At 36.8% G+C, this 18,972-nt stretch overlaps 1 protein-coding gene across 8 annotated transcripts in view; it reads right to left on the reverse strand.

The window, feature by feature from the left end:
• Window positions 1-18,972, reverse strand: part of CCDC15 (coiled-coil domain containing 15) — a 94,741-nt gene that overhangs the window by 56,624 nt on the left and 19,145 nt on the right. For 5 of the 8 annotated variants that reach the window (XM_049654977.1, XM_049654983.1, XM_049654970.1 and 2 more), the window contains exons 5-12: window positions 14,548-14,661; window positions 9,789-9,911; window positions 8,814-9,530; window positions 8,110-8,232; window positions 7,743-7,865; window positions 6,090-6,164; window positions 5,649-5,771; window positions 5,040-5,162 (exon numbers count right to left, since the gene is read on the reverse strand). In XM_049654977.1, the coding sequence (XP_049510934.1) occupies window positions 5,040-5,162; window positions 5,649-5,771; window positions 6,090-6,164; window positions 7,743-7,865; window positions 8,110-8,232; window positions 8,814-9,530; window positions 9,789-9,911; window positions 14,548-14,661 (1,521 nt within the window). The remainder of the gene's footprint in view (window positions 1-5,039; window positions 5,163-5,648; window positions 5,772-6,089; window positions 6,165-7,742; window positions 7,866-8,109; window positions 8,233-8,813; window positions 9,531-9,788; window positions 9,912-14,547; window positions 14,662-18,972) is intronic. The other 3 variants (XM_049655000.1, XM_049654992.1, XM_049655009.1) reach the window with 2 other exon arrangements.

The raw sequence follows: 18,972 nt of genomic DNA on the forward strand, positions 1-18,972 counted from the left end.
GTTGGAGCAATTACTCTTCCCAATTTCAAAACTTAACACAAAGCTACGGTAATCAAGATAGTGTGGTACTGCCATAAGAACAGATTTATGGGAAAAAAAAAAAAAAAAGAAAAGAACAGACTTATAGATGAATGGAACAGAGCTGACAGTTCAGAAAGAAACCATTATGTTTACAAACAACAGATTTTTATCAAGAGTACAAAGAGAAATCAATGGGTAAGAAGAGTCATTTCAACAAATGATGTTGGGAGAACTGGATATCCACATGCAAAAGAATACCTTATACCACATGTGAAAATTAACTCAGAGCAGATCACAGACCTAAATGTAAGAGATATAAAATTCTTAGAGGAACACATTGGAATAAATCTTCATGATCCTGGATTAGGTTATGGTTTCTTAGATATGACATTAAAAGCACAAGCCACAAAGAAAAAAAAACAACTAACTTAAACTTCTTCAAAACTTAAAACTTTTGTGCTACAAAGGAAACCATCAAGAAAACAAAAAGCCTACAAAATGGGAGAAAACATTTGTAAATCATATAATAAGGGGCTTATATGTAGGATACATTAGGAACTCACAAAACTCAATGATCAAAAGATAAGTAACTCAATTACAAATTGGACAGATAATCTAATAAGGAGTTTTGTAAAAAAAAATATCCAAATAGCGAATACACATGTGAAAAGATGCTCACCATTAACCATCAGAAAAATGTAAATCAAAACAACAATGAGATACCACTTCACACCCATTAAGAGAGCTATAATTAAAAAGACAGATAATAAGTATTAGTGAGAATGTGAAGCAATTGGACCCCTCCTGCACTGTTGGAGGGAATGAAAAATAGTGCAGCCACTTTGGAAAAGAGTTCGGTGGTTCTTCAAAAGGTTAAGCATAGAGTCCCAGCAATTCCACATACAGGTACCCTCAAGAGAAATGAAAACACATCCACAAAAAAACTTGTATGCAAATGTTCACAGCAACATTATTCATAACAGCTAAGAAGTAGAGACAATTCAAATATTCATCAGCTGATGAGTGGATAAATAAAATGTGCTCTATGCATAAAATGTAATATTACCCAATGAATAGGAATACAGTACTACTACATGCTACAAGTCAGTGAACTCTGCAAATGTTACACTTAAGTGAAAAAAGCCAGTCACCAAAGACCATGGGTGATCATGGATTCCATGATCCCACTTATATGAAATGTCCAGAACAGGCAATCTCTAGACAGAGAAAGGGGTTACTGGTTGCCTAGGGCTGGGGGTGAGAGTGAGAGGAAAAAGGAATTGGCTGCTAATGGATAAGGACTTTTTGGGTATGATGAAAATGTTCTAAAATTCATGGTGGCAAAGTTTGCACAACCCTTAGAATATACTAAAAACACTGAATTGTATACTTTATTTTTTTTTCTTTTTTTTTTTTTAATTTTTTTTTAACATTTATTTATTTTTGAGACAGAGAGAGACAGAGCATGAACGGGGGAGGGTCAGAGAGAGAGGGAGACACAGGATCTGAAACAGGCTCCAGGCTCTGAGCCATCAGCACAGAGCCTGACGCGGGGCTTGAACTCACGAACCGCGAGATCATGACCTGAGCCGAAGTCAGATGCCTAACCGACTGAGCCACCCAGGCGCCCCTGAATTGTATACTTTAGATTAATTATATGGTATGTGAATTACACTCATTTCTCAAAATCCCACACACCTTATCTGTGAATTTGCCTATTCACTAAAATTTGTTTGTAATCCCAAAATTAACACTTGCAATGCTTTTATGGTCATCTGCAGACATGTACAGAGCTGTGAAAAATTTGAGTTACCAGATGTGCATGTTGCCAGCTAAGGTCAAACAAGGTGATGCTTTTTGTTCTTTTTGTTTCAGCCTTCATACTGTAAACAAGTATTCTTTTCAAGGTCTATTTAGTGCCCAGGTTTTTGCATTTTTGTGCATTTTGTTGGTGATTTTGCTGTTTAAAATGGTTCCCAAGCACAATGCTGAAGTACTATCCAGTATTCCTGAGCATAAGAAGGCTGTGATGTGCCTTATGGAGAAAATACATGTATTAGATAAGCGTCATTCAGGAATGGGCTATAGTGTTATTGGCCCTGAGTCCAATGTTAATGAGTCAACACCATATATTAAATAAGGTATCTCTGAACAGAAATTCACATAAAATAAAGTTAGGTATTGATCAGTGACCAAAATGTTATGATCAGAAGCTCACAAAAACCTAACTCTGTTATCTTCCCTAGCAACATTGGCTCAGCATTCACCAATTCAGTGTGTGTGGCAACTTTATATAACTATCATAACAAGAATCGATTATATTATTTCATTCAAGCTCTTATGTTTAAAGCTATTTATCTATTTGTTATAGATAAAATCTGAAAATTATACACAACAGTGGCTGATGGTAGTCATCTCTGGAATTTTTGGTTATTTTTTCTTTTTGTTTATTTGTGTTTACTTTTGCTACAATAAAAATGGAAACATTTTCTGCTTTCAAAACAGTAAGAAAAACTGGACTTCCAGCACTGGGCAAAGAGTAAGCTCACTATGGACCTGTCTCTCTGTCTCTCTAATTTTGTCTCTGTTTCTAATTAAGAACTCCAGGAAATGTGGCCCATGGTATCGGGGGAGAGTATAGGGGGCTCATTCTTCTTATGCTGAAGAAGAACGAGCTAGAAAAGTGGATTCCTTAAATCTGTGTATGAATTGGCATACACCCCCAAATCACCCCTAAGCTGGGCATGCATGGGATGGACCTAAAGGAGTATAATGAAGGCTCTGAGAATCAAACATTAAAGACCCTATTCACAGGAAGTGAGAAAGAACTTATAGTATAAGTTTAAACCAGGTTGATTGCCTACTAGAACAAAGAAACAAATAACATTCTTCAGAGGATTTCATCAGTAGCCAGAGTCTCACAGTATAATATTCAAAATTGGATCCAGAAGAAAAGATGGCAGAAGAATCCAGAATATGGTCCAAAGACAGTTAACTCTTCTTCTGAGATAGCAGGAATAGGTAAGAATGGCAAGAAAGCAAATGACTGAGGGAGTAATTGCGTGATGGCTTCTATTTTCTTCATGACAAGTCTGAGAGTATGGGGACACAGTAAGAACTTAAGAAGTATTTAAGGTTTACAGTTGTAAGTGTGGCCCATAGGAAGAGGGAGCTGACAAAATGCTAAGCGGCACAAGGGACCCAGCTGTGACTCTAAGCCCTAAGTATGAATGTGATCTAAATCTACACTATTGAAATGTTTTTTTCCAATAAGGCAGGATTATTTTGGGAGCCTAAAAAGGTAAAGGACGGACCCAGGGGTGAGGATTTTCAGGGCTTGTATGGCAGAAGGACATGAAGAAGAGGTTCTGACCACTTGGCAGCACCCTCGATCAAATGATCAGGGTTAGGTACCCCTCTTTTGTGTTCAGTTAATGCCCTCTGCACCTTCTACCTTCAGTCATGTTACTTAGTAATCATCTGCTTAGGTGTCAGTCTCTCTTCTTTAGACTGTCTGAAATTTGAGTTCTGATTCACAATTGTGTCTTTGATATTTAGTGCTTAACCAATGGCTAACACCTAACAAAGTGATAAATAAATGTTTGATTGATTAACTAATTCATTCAAAACATATTTAGCAAGAGATCATCAGGTACCAGGCACCATATTCTAAAGGCTGTCCATATATTGGTAAAAAAAACAGGTGTGGTACCTCTCCTCATAAAGCTTACACACCAGTGGAAAACATGTTAAATGAATAAATAATTACAAATTGTTTTGTGTACTGAGAAGGAAAGAGAATGCAAGGATAGAAAAAACAGAAGGGAGACCTATTTTTGACAAGGTGGTCGGGATAGTTTTTTTTAAGGAGCTTTTATTTTTTTTAACATTTTCATTTACTTTTGAGAGATAGAGGGAGACAAAGCATGAGCAGGGGAGGGGAAGAGAGAGAGGGAGACACAGAATCCAAAGCAGGCTCCAGGCTCTGAGCCGTCAGCACACAGCCCAAAATGGGGCTCGAACCCACAAACCGTGAGATCATGACCTGAGCCGAAGTTGGACGCTTAACTGACTGAGCCACCCAGGCGCCCCTCTAAGGAGATAACTTTTAAGCTGAAGCCTCAAGGAAGAGAAGGGACCAGCTTTGTGAAGAAAAAAAGAGATGGCTATCCAGATAAAGGAAAAAAACATATGCAACAGACCTGAGGTAGGAAAGAACCTGGCATACTTCAGAATACATGACAGTGTAGAATAAAACATGACAGCATCCCTCTAGGCCAACTTCATGGATCCAAACTAAAAATTACAAAAGAGCTGCTAAAAGTTTAGTCCTGAAAACCTCAGCCCAAATCCTACTTTCTGCCTTTCTGCTCCTTTTCTTCTTGTTCTCTTAAAAAGGCCAAAAGGAAATGTCTTTTTATCTGTTTTATATATCCTAACAACACCAGGTGCCTGAAGGCTCTGTTGTTAAAATAACATACAACCACAAGATAGAAATTATCCAGACAGTGGTAAATTCTAGTGGGAATAAACTAGACTTCACGAAACCATGGAAAAATCTTAGTAGGCCAGAATATTGTAACATTTTCTTGAAAAACTATAGATCTTAACTCAGTACATCAAAGCTTAGCTTATATATATAAACCCTAACAAGCTCTAGCCTGAACTCTGAACAGTTTATTTCTTGGTGATCCCATCTTATGCTCTCCCAACTTACTGACAGAGATCTAGGCCTGATCAATGGGTAGAAGATTCTCCTGCCCCTTCTCCCTCAGAAACCACTCATTTCTTCCCCTCTCACACCAGAAACAACACCTCTTCTAAAAGAATGTATATATAAAATATAGCTTTTCCAACAGGCAACAAGTGCCCCTGACAATACCCAAGGTTTCAGTGAGAGCAGTAATCTTATGTCAGGATACGTTCTACACACTATGAAATAAAACAAGAATCTGCTTTTTGCTCACCCTGAGCACTTGCAGCCCAATCCTGTCTAAATTCCATTACTCATACTCCACCTGTCTTCTGCTGGAAGCCTCTCTCTGGTGCTTGGGTGGAAGTTGCTGATGGCCATCCAGAAACAAATCCTCTTGCCATCTTTCTGCTGTCCCAACAGACGGCTGCTGCCTGAAGCATAAGGTCTAAAACATACAAAAGCACTCACCAAAGCATGCGAGCAGTTAAATAATGCTAGTTAAAGTACTGTAGGCTGCAGTGATAGCCCTGACGTACTCCATGCAGGTCAGAATAATCTGATACGTTATGCATATGAGTATGCATTACACTTCCTGCCACTATTATGGATCTTAACTGTATTCACGAAGCAATCATCCATAAGCTTCTTCATCCATAAAACAAGGATAATAGTATCTATCTCCCCAGGTTATTGTCAAAATGAGAAATGAGACAATGGACACAAAGTTCTAGAACTATTTTAATTATGGAAAGTGCTTAATGAATGTAAGCTGCTTTTCATAATATTATTGGCAATATTATTGACAGTATGAGTAAGAGAGAATACCACCAGCAGCAGCTGCAGCACTGTTGTTAGAAGCAAAGCTCTGGCAAGCCCAGATCAAACTCTAATTTACTTTCTGCTGTTTACTTTTTATTATACTCTCCTCTACCTGTTCTCTGGCAGAACGTGGATCCTGGATATCATGTAAAACATATTCACAGCACTCTGGAAATAACTCCTTTCTCCATCTCTCATCTGTCAAATTATGTAAGGCCTGCCCATAGCTCCTGTGCTAAAAGACAACGTAAACACTGAATATCAATTGCCTAAGCAGGAGCATCATGACGGGGCAATAGTAAAAGCTTCAGTAAAGAGGCCTGAAGCAGTTTCAACAGGTCAGAATGGTGTGATACATCACAGAACAAGAGGACATCACAGCTTTGCCCGTTAATACTGACCTTAACACTAAATCCCTAAACAGTTACTATATTGCCTTATTAAATTTGAGCCAAAACCTAAGCAATTTATTCTCTGCTACTTATTCCTCACTATACTCTGCTCTGCTTATTCCCTGAGAGAGGCTAGGTCTTAAACACTGGGTGAAACATACCGATGGCACTCCAGAAACAATTCTTCTTTCAATCTCCCATTTCTCAAAAGAGGCAGGTTGCTTGAGACACTTGTTCTAAAGGAAAAACAAAATATAAAACTGTGTAAGCAGAAATGATTTTAGACATCACTGACAAATCCAAAATAATGATACTAGCAGAGGATAATATAACAGAACTGGTGTGTACGTGTGCTTCCCTCTGTTAGTACAAAATTCCCAAACATAAATCAAAGTAGGAAAGAAAATAGTATAATGCATCCCAAGATACCCATCCCCCAACTTCAATAATTAGTAACGTTTTTTTTCCATCTATCTCTTTTGCCACTTTTTTTCCTGGACTATTTGAAAGCAAATCCCAGATTATTCTGGTACCTTTTTTTTTTTTTTTTTTTTTTTGCATGGGGTATCCCCTTATTCAACAAATGGAAGCAGATAAGGCAACAAAGCAGTATTTTTATAATGTTGCTAACATTTTCCCAAGGTACAGCCAGAACACAAGCTTGTGTCATTTCCACAAGTACTCCTACTCAATGTCCCCAGTAACTGCATGCACAAACACTAGAGGTTCAGGAAGTTCTGAGGTGGCAAACAGCTTGTTTTGCCCTTCATCATAACTGGTTTGCAAACTGGATGCCTGGTTTTGGTGTACTGCCTCAGTTGGTCAAGAGTAGAAGCCCTTCAGTATTTATGAGACTAAATGCAGAAAGCCAAATAAGCCTCCAGGATATGAGTTTACAAAGAACAATTTACTGTTAACCAATCAATATTACATAAACCCTGTCTCTTGGTTAACCCCAATGACAGAGGTATGCTTTCTCACCTGGACAGACTTTAGGTCTGGCACATTTCAAAATAACTGAAGATGTTATGCTCTTATCTTCCCTCCAGCAGCTTTATTTCTATGTAGCCTACATGCAAACTAGCTTGATAAGCTCCAACCCCAATTTTAAGTAATTTTGTCTCTGTTACTATTTCAGGAAGGAGATAGTCCTCCCACTGTTTTTGCTCTACATGTTCTCTAGGAGAGGCTCAGTCCTGGCTTTAGGTTTAACATACTGATAGTACTCCAGAGGCAATTCATCACTCACTCTCTCTGCTCTCATAAAAGATGGCAGTTCCTTGAGAAACATGTTCTAAAGGAATAAAAACAGAAAACAAATCATCTGACCAGGGCAATGTGCTAATCTAATATTGTAGGCTTTGGTGAGAACTCCAGGGAAATGGTACCAGGTGAGGACATTCTGATACATTTGGACTTGAATAAGGATGTAACACGTTTAGCTCAACGCTGTAGACCTGAATTTGTAATCCTAAGCCATGAACAGAAGAGTCTGACAAACCCCTCATGTTTAGTAATTTAGGATCTGCCACTTTTTCCTGCACTATTCACGCAGGGACAGTATGTTTATGGTAATACTGTGGGCTTCAGCAGAAGTTGTAGCATCATCTTAGTAAACTGAAATGGTCTGATTCTACACTAAGAATATGAATGTGATTTATCAACCTTCCAAATGACAGAACTGATTTGACTGGATACATTCACTAGACCAGGGTCTTTTGCACCTGATTCTATACTTCACATTACCAATTATTGAGAATGTATAAAACCCAGTTACTTTATCTCCTGTTTATTTCCTTTTTATTCTGCTCTACCTGATCTCTGATGAAGGTATAGTCCTGGAGTTTAGGAGGCAGGTACTGATAACTTGCCAGGGAAAAGCCTTCTCTCCCTTTCTCACTTGACATATCAGAATATGACTCCTTGAAGCGTACTTTCTAAAAGAAAACAAAAACATTAATTATAAATTGCCCAGTGGAAGTAATATGCTAGTAATACTACAGACTTTATTGAAAGCCTTACAGTAATTGTTTAAACTCAAGATAATGTGAAATATGGAATAAAACAGAAAGCCATGATTTTTGTCATTTTTGAAGTCTAGCTGAAAACAACCATTGCAAGTTCCAAACTAAACCCAGAACAATTCAGCTCCTGCTGGTCTCTCTCCTTTTTCTATTCTACCTTGTCCCTGATGGAGGTCTGATCTTGACTGCTGTGTAGAAGATCCTGATGGACATCCAGAGGAAACGCCTCTCTCCCTCTCCTGTCTGTCAAAATTGATGCTGGCTGCTTCAAATTTGCCTTCTAAAAAAAGAACAAACACAAAATATCAATTGTTCATTTAAGAAAGACAAGTTAACCAATAATACTTTAGGCTGTGGTGAGAATTCTGGAATGAACTGAGGTCAGAATATAACTTAACATGGTATGGAATAAAAGAAAACATTATATACTCTATTCCATACACATCCAGTTATGACCCTATATAATTACTTCCTGTTGATCCCTTTCTTCTTATTTTCGGTCTAACTGATCTCTGGTAGAGGGCCGGCGCTGGAACCTAAATAGTAAAAGATAACTGTTGGCACACTTGTGGGCCATGCCTTTTTCCATCTTTCAGGTGTCAAAGCAGATAATGGCTGCCAGAATATTTTCCCTAATATGAAGATTTAAAAAAAAAAAAAAGTAAATTGTCCAGACAGGGGTAATATGCTGTTAATACTTTAACACTTAATGAGAACCCTAGACTTTTGAGAAATTAATGAGAAGACTACTTTTTCCAACTATGACTCTCCAAATCAGCTGCAATTGAGTCCTTCCAAACCCCACTCCAAAATTTAACAGGCTATTTTTTCTTCTTATATCTCCTTTCCACTCTATTTTACCTGATCTCTGGGTGGAAAATCTTGTGCTCTGGGGAGAACACACAGGTCTCTGAATAGAAAATGCTGGTGTTGGTCTCTGGGTAGAAAATCCTGGTCCTGAAATTTGGACTGAATATTCTGGTCTTCGGAGAGAACATGCTGGTCCTGACATTTGGGTAGAATATTCTGGTCTTTGGGTGGAAAAACCTGGTTTTTAGGTAGAAAGTCCTGGTCCTGACATCTGAGTAGAACATTCTGGTCTGTGGGAAGAACACACTGTTCTTTGGGTAGCAAATCTTGGACTTCAGATACAATACTCCCATCTTCTAGTTCAATATTCTGGGCTTCTGGCATAATATCCTGAGTTTCTGTCTTAACAGCCTGGGCATCAGGTTCAGTGGCCTGGGCTTCAGGTTCAACAGCCTGGGGTTCAGGCTCAAAGGTCTGGGCTTCAGGCTCAACGGTCTGGATTTCAGGCTCAATGGCCTGGGCTTCAGGCTCAGTGGCTTGGCCTTCCACTTCAACAACCTGGGTGTTGACCTTTGGCTCAATACTCTTAGCTTCTAGCTCAACACTCTGGACTCCTGTCAAATCACCCTGGATTTTCAGCAGATCACCTTGGGCTTCTGGAAGATAATCCTGGGCTTCTGGCAGAATATCCTGAAGGCCTTGAAGATCTAACTGCTTTTGCTCTTCCTCTTTCATCACAGCAAATAATGGATTTTTGAATTGTGCTTTCTAAAAGTGAACATAAACATCAAATATAGAATGCCAGGTAGTAGCAACACTCTAGGTTTTCCATAAGACTCCTAAAATAATCTCAAAAAGATATAGTGGTCAAACAAATTACTATAATAAAATGGAAATCAGGATCTTTGCTCAACTTAACAAAACCAAAATCTATAATCCCAAACCAGTACAACAATACTGGCATCCCTAGTCCAAATCACAATTAGTTTAATTTCTATCATACTATCTCCTTTTACTCAGCTTTACCTGAACTCTGCTGAAAGGTTTGTCCCTGTCTTCAGAAAGGAGATCCTGTTGGTCTCCCCAAAACAAATTTTCTCTCCCTTTTTTATCTATCAAAATAGATGAAGATTCCTCAGAGTCAGGTTCCTACAAAACACACAATCAAAATGAAAAAAGAAATATCTATTACAGGTAGAAACAATGTAATTACAATAAAATCCTAGGCTTCAGCACACTTTTAATATAATTTAGGAAGTAGGTCAATATAATCAAATATTATAAAAACAAGATATTACAAAAGAAGTATAAACTATATACTGAGAACTATAAAACACTGTTGAACAGAATTTAAAAATATCTAAATAAGTGGAAAAGCATCCCATGTTCATGGATCTCCGAAGACAATATTAAGACATCAATAAACCCTCACATTTACAGTCAACTGATTTTGAACAAGAGTGCCAAGAAAATTCAATGGAGAAAGAATAGTTTTTCAACAAATGGTACTGGGACAAGTGGTTATTCATATGCAAAAAGAATTAACTTAAAACACTTCCTTACACCACATATAAAAATTCACTCAAAATAGATCATGTAAGAACTAAAATTATAAAATTCTTAGGAGAACACATGGTAGAAAATATTGATGACTTGAAATTAAGCAATGGTTGGGTGCCTGGGTGGCTCAGCCAGTTAAGTGTCTGGCTCTTGACTTCAGCTCAGGTCATGATCTCACAGTTTGTGGGTTCAAGTCCTGTAGTGGGGAGCCTTCTTGGGATTTTCTCTCTCCCCCTCTCTCTGCCCCTCCCATGCTCATGCACTCTATGTGTATGTGTGTGTGTGTGTCTCAAAACAAATAAATAGACAAACTTAAAAAAAAAAAAGATTAAGCAATGGTTTATTAGGTATTAAATCAAAAGCATGCAACAAAAGAAAAAATAGATAAATTGAACTACACCAAAAGAAAAAATTTTGTACAAATGATAGCATTAAGAAAGTGAAATGTGACAATCTATAGAATGGGAGAAAATATTTGTAAATCATATATCTCATAAGGGACATGTATCCAGAATATATAAAGAACTCTTATAACTCAATAATGAAAAAACAAATAACTCAATCAAAAAATGGACACCACCACATTAGAATAGACACTTTCTCCACAAGACATATAAATGGGGCAATAAGCACATGAAAAGATACTCAAGATCATAAGTCATCAGGAAAACACAAATCAAAAGTACAGTGAGATATCACTTCATACCACTAAGATGGCAATAATCAAAAAGATGGACAATAGTAAGTATTGGAGAGGATGTGGAGAAATTGGAACCCACATATATTGCTAATGAAAAACAGCTTGGCAGTTTCTAAAAAGGTTAAACATAGAGTGACCCTATAACCTCCAAATTCCACTACTAAAAAAAAGAATGCCCACACAAAGACATGTACACAAGTGTCTGTAGCACAGTTATTCATAAAAGCCAAGAGGTCCATCAACTGATGAATGGATATACCAAATTTGATATAGCTATAAAAGGAATATTATTCAGCAATAAAAAAGGAAAGAAGTACTGACACATTCTACAATAAACTTTGAAAACATTAGGCAAAGCAAAAGAAGCCAGGTCACAAAAGACCATATATTATATATATGATTCCACTTATATGAAATGTCTAGAATAAGCAAATCTATAGAGACAGAAAGTAGATTAGTTGCTTAGGACTGGGGGTAGGGAAAGGGAGGGAACAGAAAGTGATGGCTAATGAGAATAGGGTTTCTTTTAGGGTTAAGGAAGTGTTATAAAGATTAGATTATGTTGACATTTGCACAAACCTGTGAATACACTAAAAATAACTGAAATGTATACTTTAAGTGGGTAAATAGTATAGTATATAAATTATATCTCAATACAACTGTTAGGAAAAAACACTACTGGTAAATAGTATAGTATATAAATTATATCTCAATAAAACTGTTAGAAAAAAAACACTACTGGACATTAGAATTTTAATCCTTAAACCCAACCTTAATTAGCTGTGGATGGCTCTAACAAGCCATTTTTCCCCCCTCTACTCTACATTTCCCTCCCTGATTTTCTATAAATTTCTGGTAATGCAAAGTAGTTAAAAGTCCAAAGGCCTTGATGGAACTTAAAGAGCAACTGTTCTTTTGTTCCTATATTTATCTTGAAGGATGATGGTTCCCTACAAAATGCTTTCTTAAAAAAACAAAAAAGAAAGAAAGAAAGAAAGAAAGAAAGAAAGAAAGAAAGAAAGAAAAAATGATACAGAAATAAATGGTCTAGAGAAAGTAATATGCTTATGATACTGGGTTGAGTTTTCGTGAAAGATCTGGAGTAATTTTAACAGATTAGGGTGGTTTAACATAGAATAAAGAAAAACAAGTAGTTAGTTCTACCTCAGATTTACAAATAAATCACTCACACATCAAACATATGGAAGGAAATATGCTGGTAGGAGAATATATTAACTTTATAAATGACCACTTGTTCCTATACCAGCCAGTAACAATTTTAGGAGGCTTATGATTTTGTCTTAGTGACCCAACAGTGGGCAAGCAAGTATATCTTCTAACTGTACCTCCAAATCTGGAAGAACAAAAACAACCAGACAGATTCTAAGGTCAGTAAAAATAAGTCTAACAAGGAAATGAAACAAGAGTTCAACCAGGTTACAGATTGTGTCCTTTCTGACTGGCAGATTTCCACTTCACAAAACTGAGGGGGTAGAAAACTATTCAGAATTGAGGGAACAACCACATACATGATATAAGAAATGTGAAAATTTTCACTAATTTCTTAGATCATTCTCATTTCTATGGAGATATGTTTCCAATGTTCTAGCTGAAAAATACACATGTATTCTTTGGAAGCAATAAGCAGAAAGTCTGAATACATCATCACCATCATCATCATCATCATGAATTACATTTAAATGGCATCTTTGACATATAAAACTGGTTTATAGAAGGATGTTACCTCAGACTTAATCCTTCTCCCTCTATTGGATAAGTATTTATTTCAGTACTTTTTCTGGAAAAGCATCAATTGAAAGGTTTGAACATATTCCACACAACATAAAATATCAGTCTCTGGGATCTGATAACCCTTTTTTTCTGGTTTGCTAGAATGTGTCCAATCACTTCATTCTAATACTACTCTGAAGTCAGTACTGGCACAAACTACAGTCGCCAAATCCATAGTATGAAAACCGTCCAAAAACCAAGCCACTGAGAAGTTTGGTACAAAAGAAATTCTATCTTGAGAGTCTTAACAAGACAATACTACAAAAGGGTAACCATACTAAACGTACCTGGGATGGAATGTCTTTTGTGATACACACCATATATTTATATATTTAACTATAAATATCTTACTATCACTGAAGAGGGAAACATAGATTAGTATTCTACAAATTACAAATACATAAAAGACAAATGTTTTTGATGGTTGTGTTGAGATACTTAAGAAAAAATACAAAAACATTTTTATATATATTTATATATATACCCATTTCTTTCCAAACACACACACACACACACACACACACACACACACACACATGTATATACATAATCTAGGAAGCAAAACTAAGAAAGAACTAAGAGACAGAGGTGATGAGGGCCACAAAAAAAATAGAGAGAGAAAAAAGATGAGATGGTCCATTTTACTAGATGCTTTCTATCAAAACTTGATATTCATGCCAAAATTAAGTACACACAGGAAAATACATGAGTTTATTTTTAGGATCCAAATCTGTGAACACTGAAATAAACAGCCACAGAACAATATCATTTTACAAGTATAGCCTTAAATATCCTTTTAAGTCTAGCTCTGCATCTATGTTCCAATTATTCACTCTAACCTTGTATTTTGAATCAAAAGAATTTCTTTTTAAATAATAACAGTATTGGGGCTCCTGGGTGGCTCAGTCGGTTAAGCGTCCGACTTCAGCTCAGGTCATGATCCCACAGTTCATGAGTTCAGGCCCCGCATCAGGCTCTGTGCCGACAGCTCAGAGCCTGGAGCCTGCTTTGGATTCTGTGTCCCTCTCTTGCTCTGCCCCTCCCCTGCTCATGCTCTGTCTCTCCCTCTCTCTCAAGAATAAACATTAAAAAAAAAAAATTGAAATAACAGTACTGATTTTTTCCTAACTAGAAAGTAAAATATATACTTTATGGAAAATTTTTTAAATAGGGAAAACCAAGAGAAGAAAATAAAAATCACCTGTACTAACACTAACCATAAATAATCAGTATTAACCTCTTGGTCCATTTCTTTCCAGGCTTTTGTCTCTGCACATAGTATTCTCTTCCCATCGCTTTATCTTTATTTTTTTATTGTTTGAAAAATATTCTACATTTATTTGCTTATTATTTGCTTCCCTGCTAGCACAGATGCTCCTGGAGGGATCTTTGTCTATCTTTTTTTTCCTGCTTCTAGAACAATGCCTGGTAACGACAGACATTCTATAAACATTGGCTGCATAATTTTTTTTTAATTTAGAATATATTGTATATAATTTTGTATCCTACATTTTTCACTTAATTTTGTATCACAGACACTTCTGTCTTTAGATATTCTTTGAAAGCATATTTTTTTACAATAGCTATATATGGATACACCATAATTTTTTAACCATTCCCTACCATTGGATATTTCAGGTTATTTCCAATTATTTTTACAGTTCTAAATAATGTTGAGATGTAAATAAATATTTATGTGTACTTTTTACAACAATTTATTAGAAATTAATTTACCTCTTGGTGGGGAAAGGTTTTTCTTCTACCATCTGGAAACACTGACACATTTTTTTTGTTCACAGTCTTAAATGATGCCAGTCGGTGACGAGCCTGTTTCATGGTTTGACTAAGCTGCCAGGGAAAGGGAAAAAAGAGCAAACAAAAACAGGCTAAAGTTTTAATACCAAATTCACTAAGTGTTCCAACAGGAAAACAGGCCCCTATTATTAAAAAATGCCAGACCTAAGACAAGAAGATTACCTGCAAAGGAGACTGTGGTTTGCTGACAGTACTTTTACAACATGACTTTCATTATTCTAAAATACTGTTATTTCATAACTTGATTTAAGGGCTGTTATTCAAATCATTTTTCAACAACATATGCTTTGTATTAAGAATGTACACAAAATATCAGAACCTAAAAGTTTTAATTAATAATTTTAGAAATTATGAGCAAATACATTCTTTACCTCCTATCCATCTTCTCAATAAGGAGTTATTTCTTCGACTAGTCTTTGCATGCCTAATCACTTTCATCACTCCTTGCTAGAGGACTCCATTCCTAGTCCCTCTAAAATCCTCTTTTCCTGTTTACAAGAATCCCTTCTTCACCCCTAACATTTGAAACCTGTAGCTATTCAAAGTCTTTTCTCAAACCCCCCTTCTTCCAGGAAGTCTTTCTAAGTTAACTCAGAACACAAACTCCAACATCTCAACAGAACCCATTTGTTTCAAGTACTCTAAGTAACAGCTGATAATGAGTATTAATATTAAATACATTGACTTTGTGTTCATTCCCTACATCTACCAGGTCATTTCAGTAAGCACCTGTTTTGATCTCTTTTTCAGAAGAGCATAGCCTATTTTATTTTTCACAAATCTGCACAGAATGTTCCCTTAAAGAAAATACAGAAATGAACAAAGTACCATGTTTTAGGCTAAGCACTACATCATGTAGAAGAAAAGCATATCCCTATACTACAAAGTAAAATTAAGGCAAAGTCAGGACCAGTTCCAACCAATCCAGTAAAAGTTAATGATATCAATTCTCCCTGGAAAGTAAATCATGACTATGATTTACAGATATAAATAACAAACACTTTGGTTTTTACTAATGGTGAGCTAGGGATAAAAACACTCTCACTACCGGTGCAGTTTCCCTACAGCATATCACCTGTTTTGTCCTTGCTTCTAAAGGTCTACACCTCTCACCAGAGAAATCAGCTTGAAACATTACTCTTTATTTTACTAAGAGGGGACTTATTTTTTTAAGAAAAATTTTTTTAATGTTTATTTTTGAGAGAGAGAGACAGAGAGACAGAGAGCAAGCCAGGGAGGGGCAGAGAGAGAGGGAAACACAGAATCAGAAGCAGGCTCCAAGCTCTGAGCCGTCAGCACAGAGCCCGATGCGGGGCTCAAACTCACGAACCGTGAGATCATGACCTGAGCCTAAGTCGGTTGCTTAACCGACTGAGCCATCCAGGCACCCCTAAGAGGAGGACTTCTAAATTTGGTTAGCAGAATGGCTAAAGGGATCAAGATAGAGGTAATCATACTATAAAAAGAGATATATGTACAGTTAAAGTTATAAAAAATACAGAGCCACAAATGTGCCTGCTTTTACTCATTGCCAAGTATAGTAGATGTTATTGCCCTGCACAATGTGACCAAGGATTCAAAATAGCTGTTGTAACAGATTTAAAATAAGGATACATAATCTACATCTCCCAACAAGTCCAAACCTCTATTAGAGTCACAGATTGATTTTAGTCCCTTAAGCAGGATATTTCAACTGGTCCAGCAGTTGGAATATACGTTATAGTCTTTCCATTTCTCTGTCATTACCATAACCCTTCATCAAACCTCAACCCGAAAGCCCTTTCAAGGACCAGCTATGAGGACTGTAATAGGCTGACTAATGGACACTCAAAGACACCAGGTCCTGATCCCTGAAACCTATAAACGTTACTTTATAAGAAAAAAGGGGCTTTGCAGATATTATTAAATTAAGGATCTTAAGATGAGGAGATAATCCTGGACTATCCATATGGGCCCTAAATGCCATCCCAACTGTCCTTATGAGAGAGATGGCAGAGGAAGATGTGGCATACAGAAAAGAAGAAGGTGATGTAAAGACAGAAGCAGTGATTGGTACAATGTAACCACAAGGAAAGGAAAGCCAGCAGACACCAAAAACTAGAAGAGTCGAGGAACAAATTTTCTCCTAGAATCTGTGGAAGAGACCCTGCTGATACCTTCATTTTGGCTCACTGAAACTGATTTTGGACTTCTGGCCTCGAGAACTTCAAGAGAATTAATTTGTCATTTCAAGTCGCTAAGTTTGAGGTAATTTGTTAACAGCAGACAAAAACGAATACAAGGACCAAAGTCAATGTTCATAAGCATTAAACAAAAATATAGAAAATAGGGGAATTTTACAAATCAAATTATTAAATGGGCCTCCCAAGCTATAGGCTCACCAATAACCTAGATCTTGCATAAAAAGGCAGGCTGGGATAATGAAGATTCCTTATCTTACATGATGAACTAGGAAGTATGAGAAATCAGACACAGGAACTGAACCTAAAAGGTCCGAAGCTGGAGAAAAGAGGCTAAAGGAGCCATAAGTATGCCTAAGTTTCAGAGCTGTGATGATGAGAATACCAGTAGTAGAAAAATTAAGCAAATAAGAGAGAAGCATATGTGTAGAGACAGGGAACACTCCCACTTTGCCTGGAACTGTCCAGGTTTAGCACTGAAGGTCTCATGTCCTCAGACAATAAGGAAGGTGGGTCACCCTATGAGAACAACTGAATCAATCAAGTTATTGATTAAATACTAGTTGTGAAAATCAAAGAACCTATGCTGTTGTGATCACTGGAGCTACCTCAGAGCCAGAAAAACTCCTCTGACTCCTTAAGGGAGTTTCTGATTCTGCCATTATCATCCCATGCATGTTCTTGAAATAAATGAAGTCTTGCAGCCAAAGAGCCTAACTCAAACAATAGTTTTCCAATGATAGATTAAGAAAACTTATCAGGTTATTTCACATTGCTTAAATCTTTCTTAATTACCAAAATTAATTGGTATTTCCAGGGTTGAAAAAGCTGGAAAGCCTGCATTACAAAGAGAGAATAAAAATAAAAAACAAGATAATAAAAGATTCAGTGAGAAATAAAAAGCTGAGATATCCCATGCTAGAAAATAGTGGTAAACTTAATAGTGTATTTAAAAAAAATTATTACATGGTGAGAATGAAACAATGATCAGCTGTTCATTGATTCCCAACCAAAATGAAGTTATCAAGGGACACAATAGAAACTCAATCCCTAGAGATAAATATCAGTCTGAACAAAAGCAGGGGGCTAGGCTAGTTCTATTTTATGGGAACACTTGAAATTTCTTCCAGTTTTATGATTATAGTAGCTAACTTTAGGTACCCAATCTTATCTATTTCAGAACAAGAAGGTAATACCAAGTATTATAAGTGAAGGCTGGGGTGGGGGTACAGAATAAGAGAGGTCCCAGCAAAATCACATGTTGGGGTACAGGGCCACATCCAGTTTTGAAGGCCATATTTGAAAAGAGCATATTTGAAAAACTAAATAGCATCCAGAAGAAATCAACCAAGATTATAATGACTGAAAGCATTAGGAATGTAAGAATCAAAAGAGAAAAATGGGGGGCGCCTGGGAGGCTCAGTTGGTTAAGCATCTGACTCTTGATTTTGGCTCAGGTCACAATCTCACAGTCATGAGATCAAGCCCTGTGTTGGGCTCCACGCTGGTCATTGAGCCTGCTTAAGATTCTCTCTCTCCCTCTCCTTCTCCCCTTCCCCCATGTGCACACACATGTGCGCGCGCGCACTCTCTCTCTCCCCCCAAAAAAGAAAAAAAGAGACAGAAATGATAGCTATAATCAAATATAATCAAATACCTGAAGTGTCTTAGAGATGACCATGGTATTTTATTTTCTATTACTTGAGAGTGCAAAACTAGGCCCAATGGGTAAAAATTATAGGAACATTTTGACTTAGTATATTGATAAAATACTTGTAATAATTTCAAGACTTCTAAAAATGAATAGCCTAAAAAGTGGTCAGTTGCTCAACAGTGGCAGTGTTCTAGCAGAAACTAGAGACAATATAAAAAGAATTCTTTAGAGAAAGAAAGGTTAGACTAGATAATGTCTTCTCTTTTCTAACATTTAATTAAAAATGTAAATAAATTCAGGGGCGCTTGGGTGGCTCAGTTGGTTGAGCATCCGACCCTTGATTTCAGCTCAGGTCATGAGCTCACAGTTCATGAGTTTGAGCCCCACAAACTCTGTGCTGATAGCACAGAGCCTGCTTGGTATTCTCTGTATCCCTCTTTCTCTCTCTGCCTCTCTCTCAACAACAACAACAAAAAAGATCAACTTTTTAAAAAAGATTTTAAAAAATGT

This window comes from Panthera uncia, chromosome D1, assembly GCF_023721935.1.
Source record: "Panthera uncia isolate 11264 chromosome D1, Puncia_PCG_1.0, whole genome shotgun sequence".
Classification (NCBI taxonomy): domain Eukaryota; kingdom Metazoa; phylum Chordata; class Mammalia; order Carnivora; family Felidae; genus Panthera; species Panthera uncia.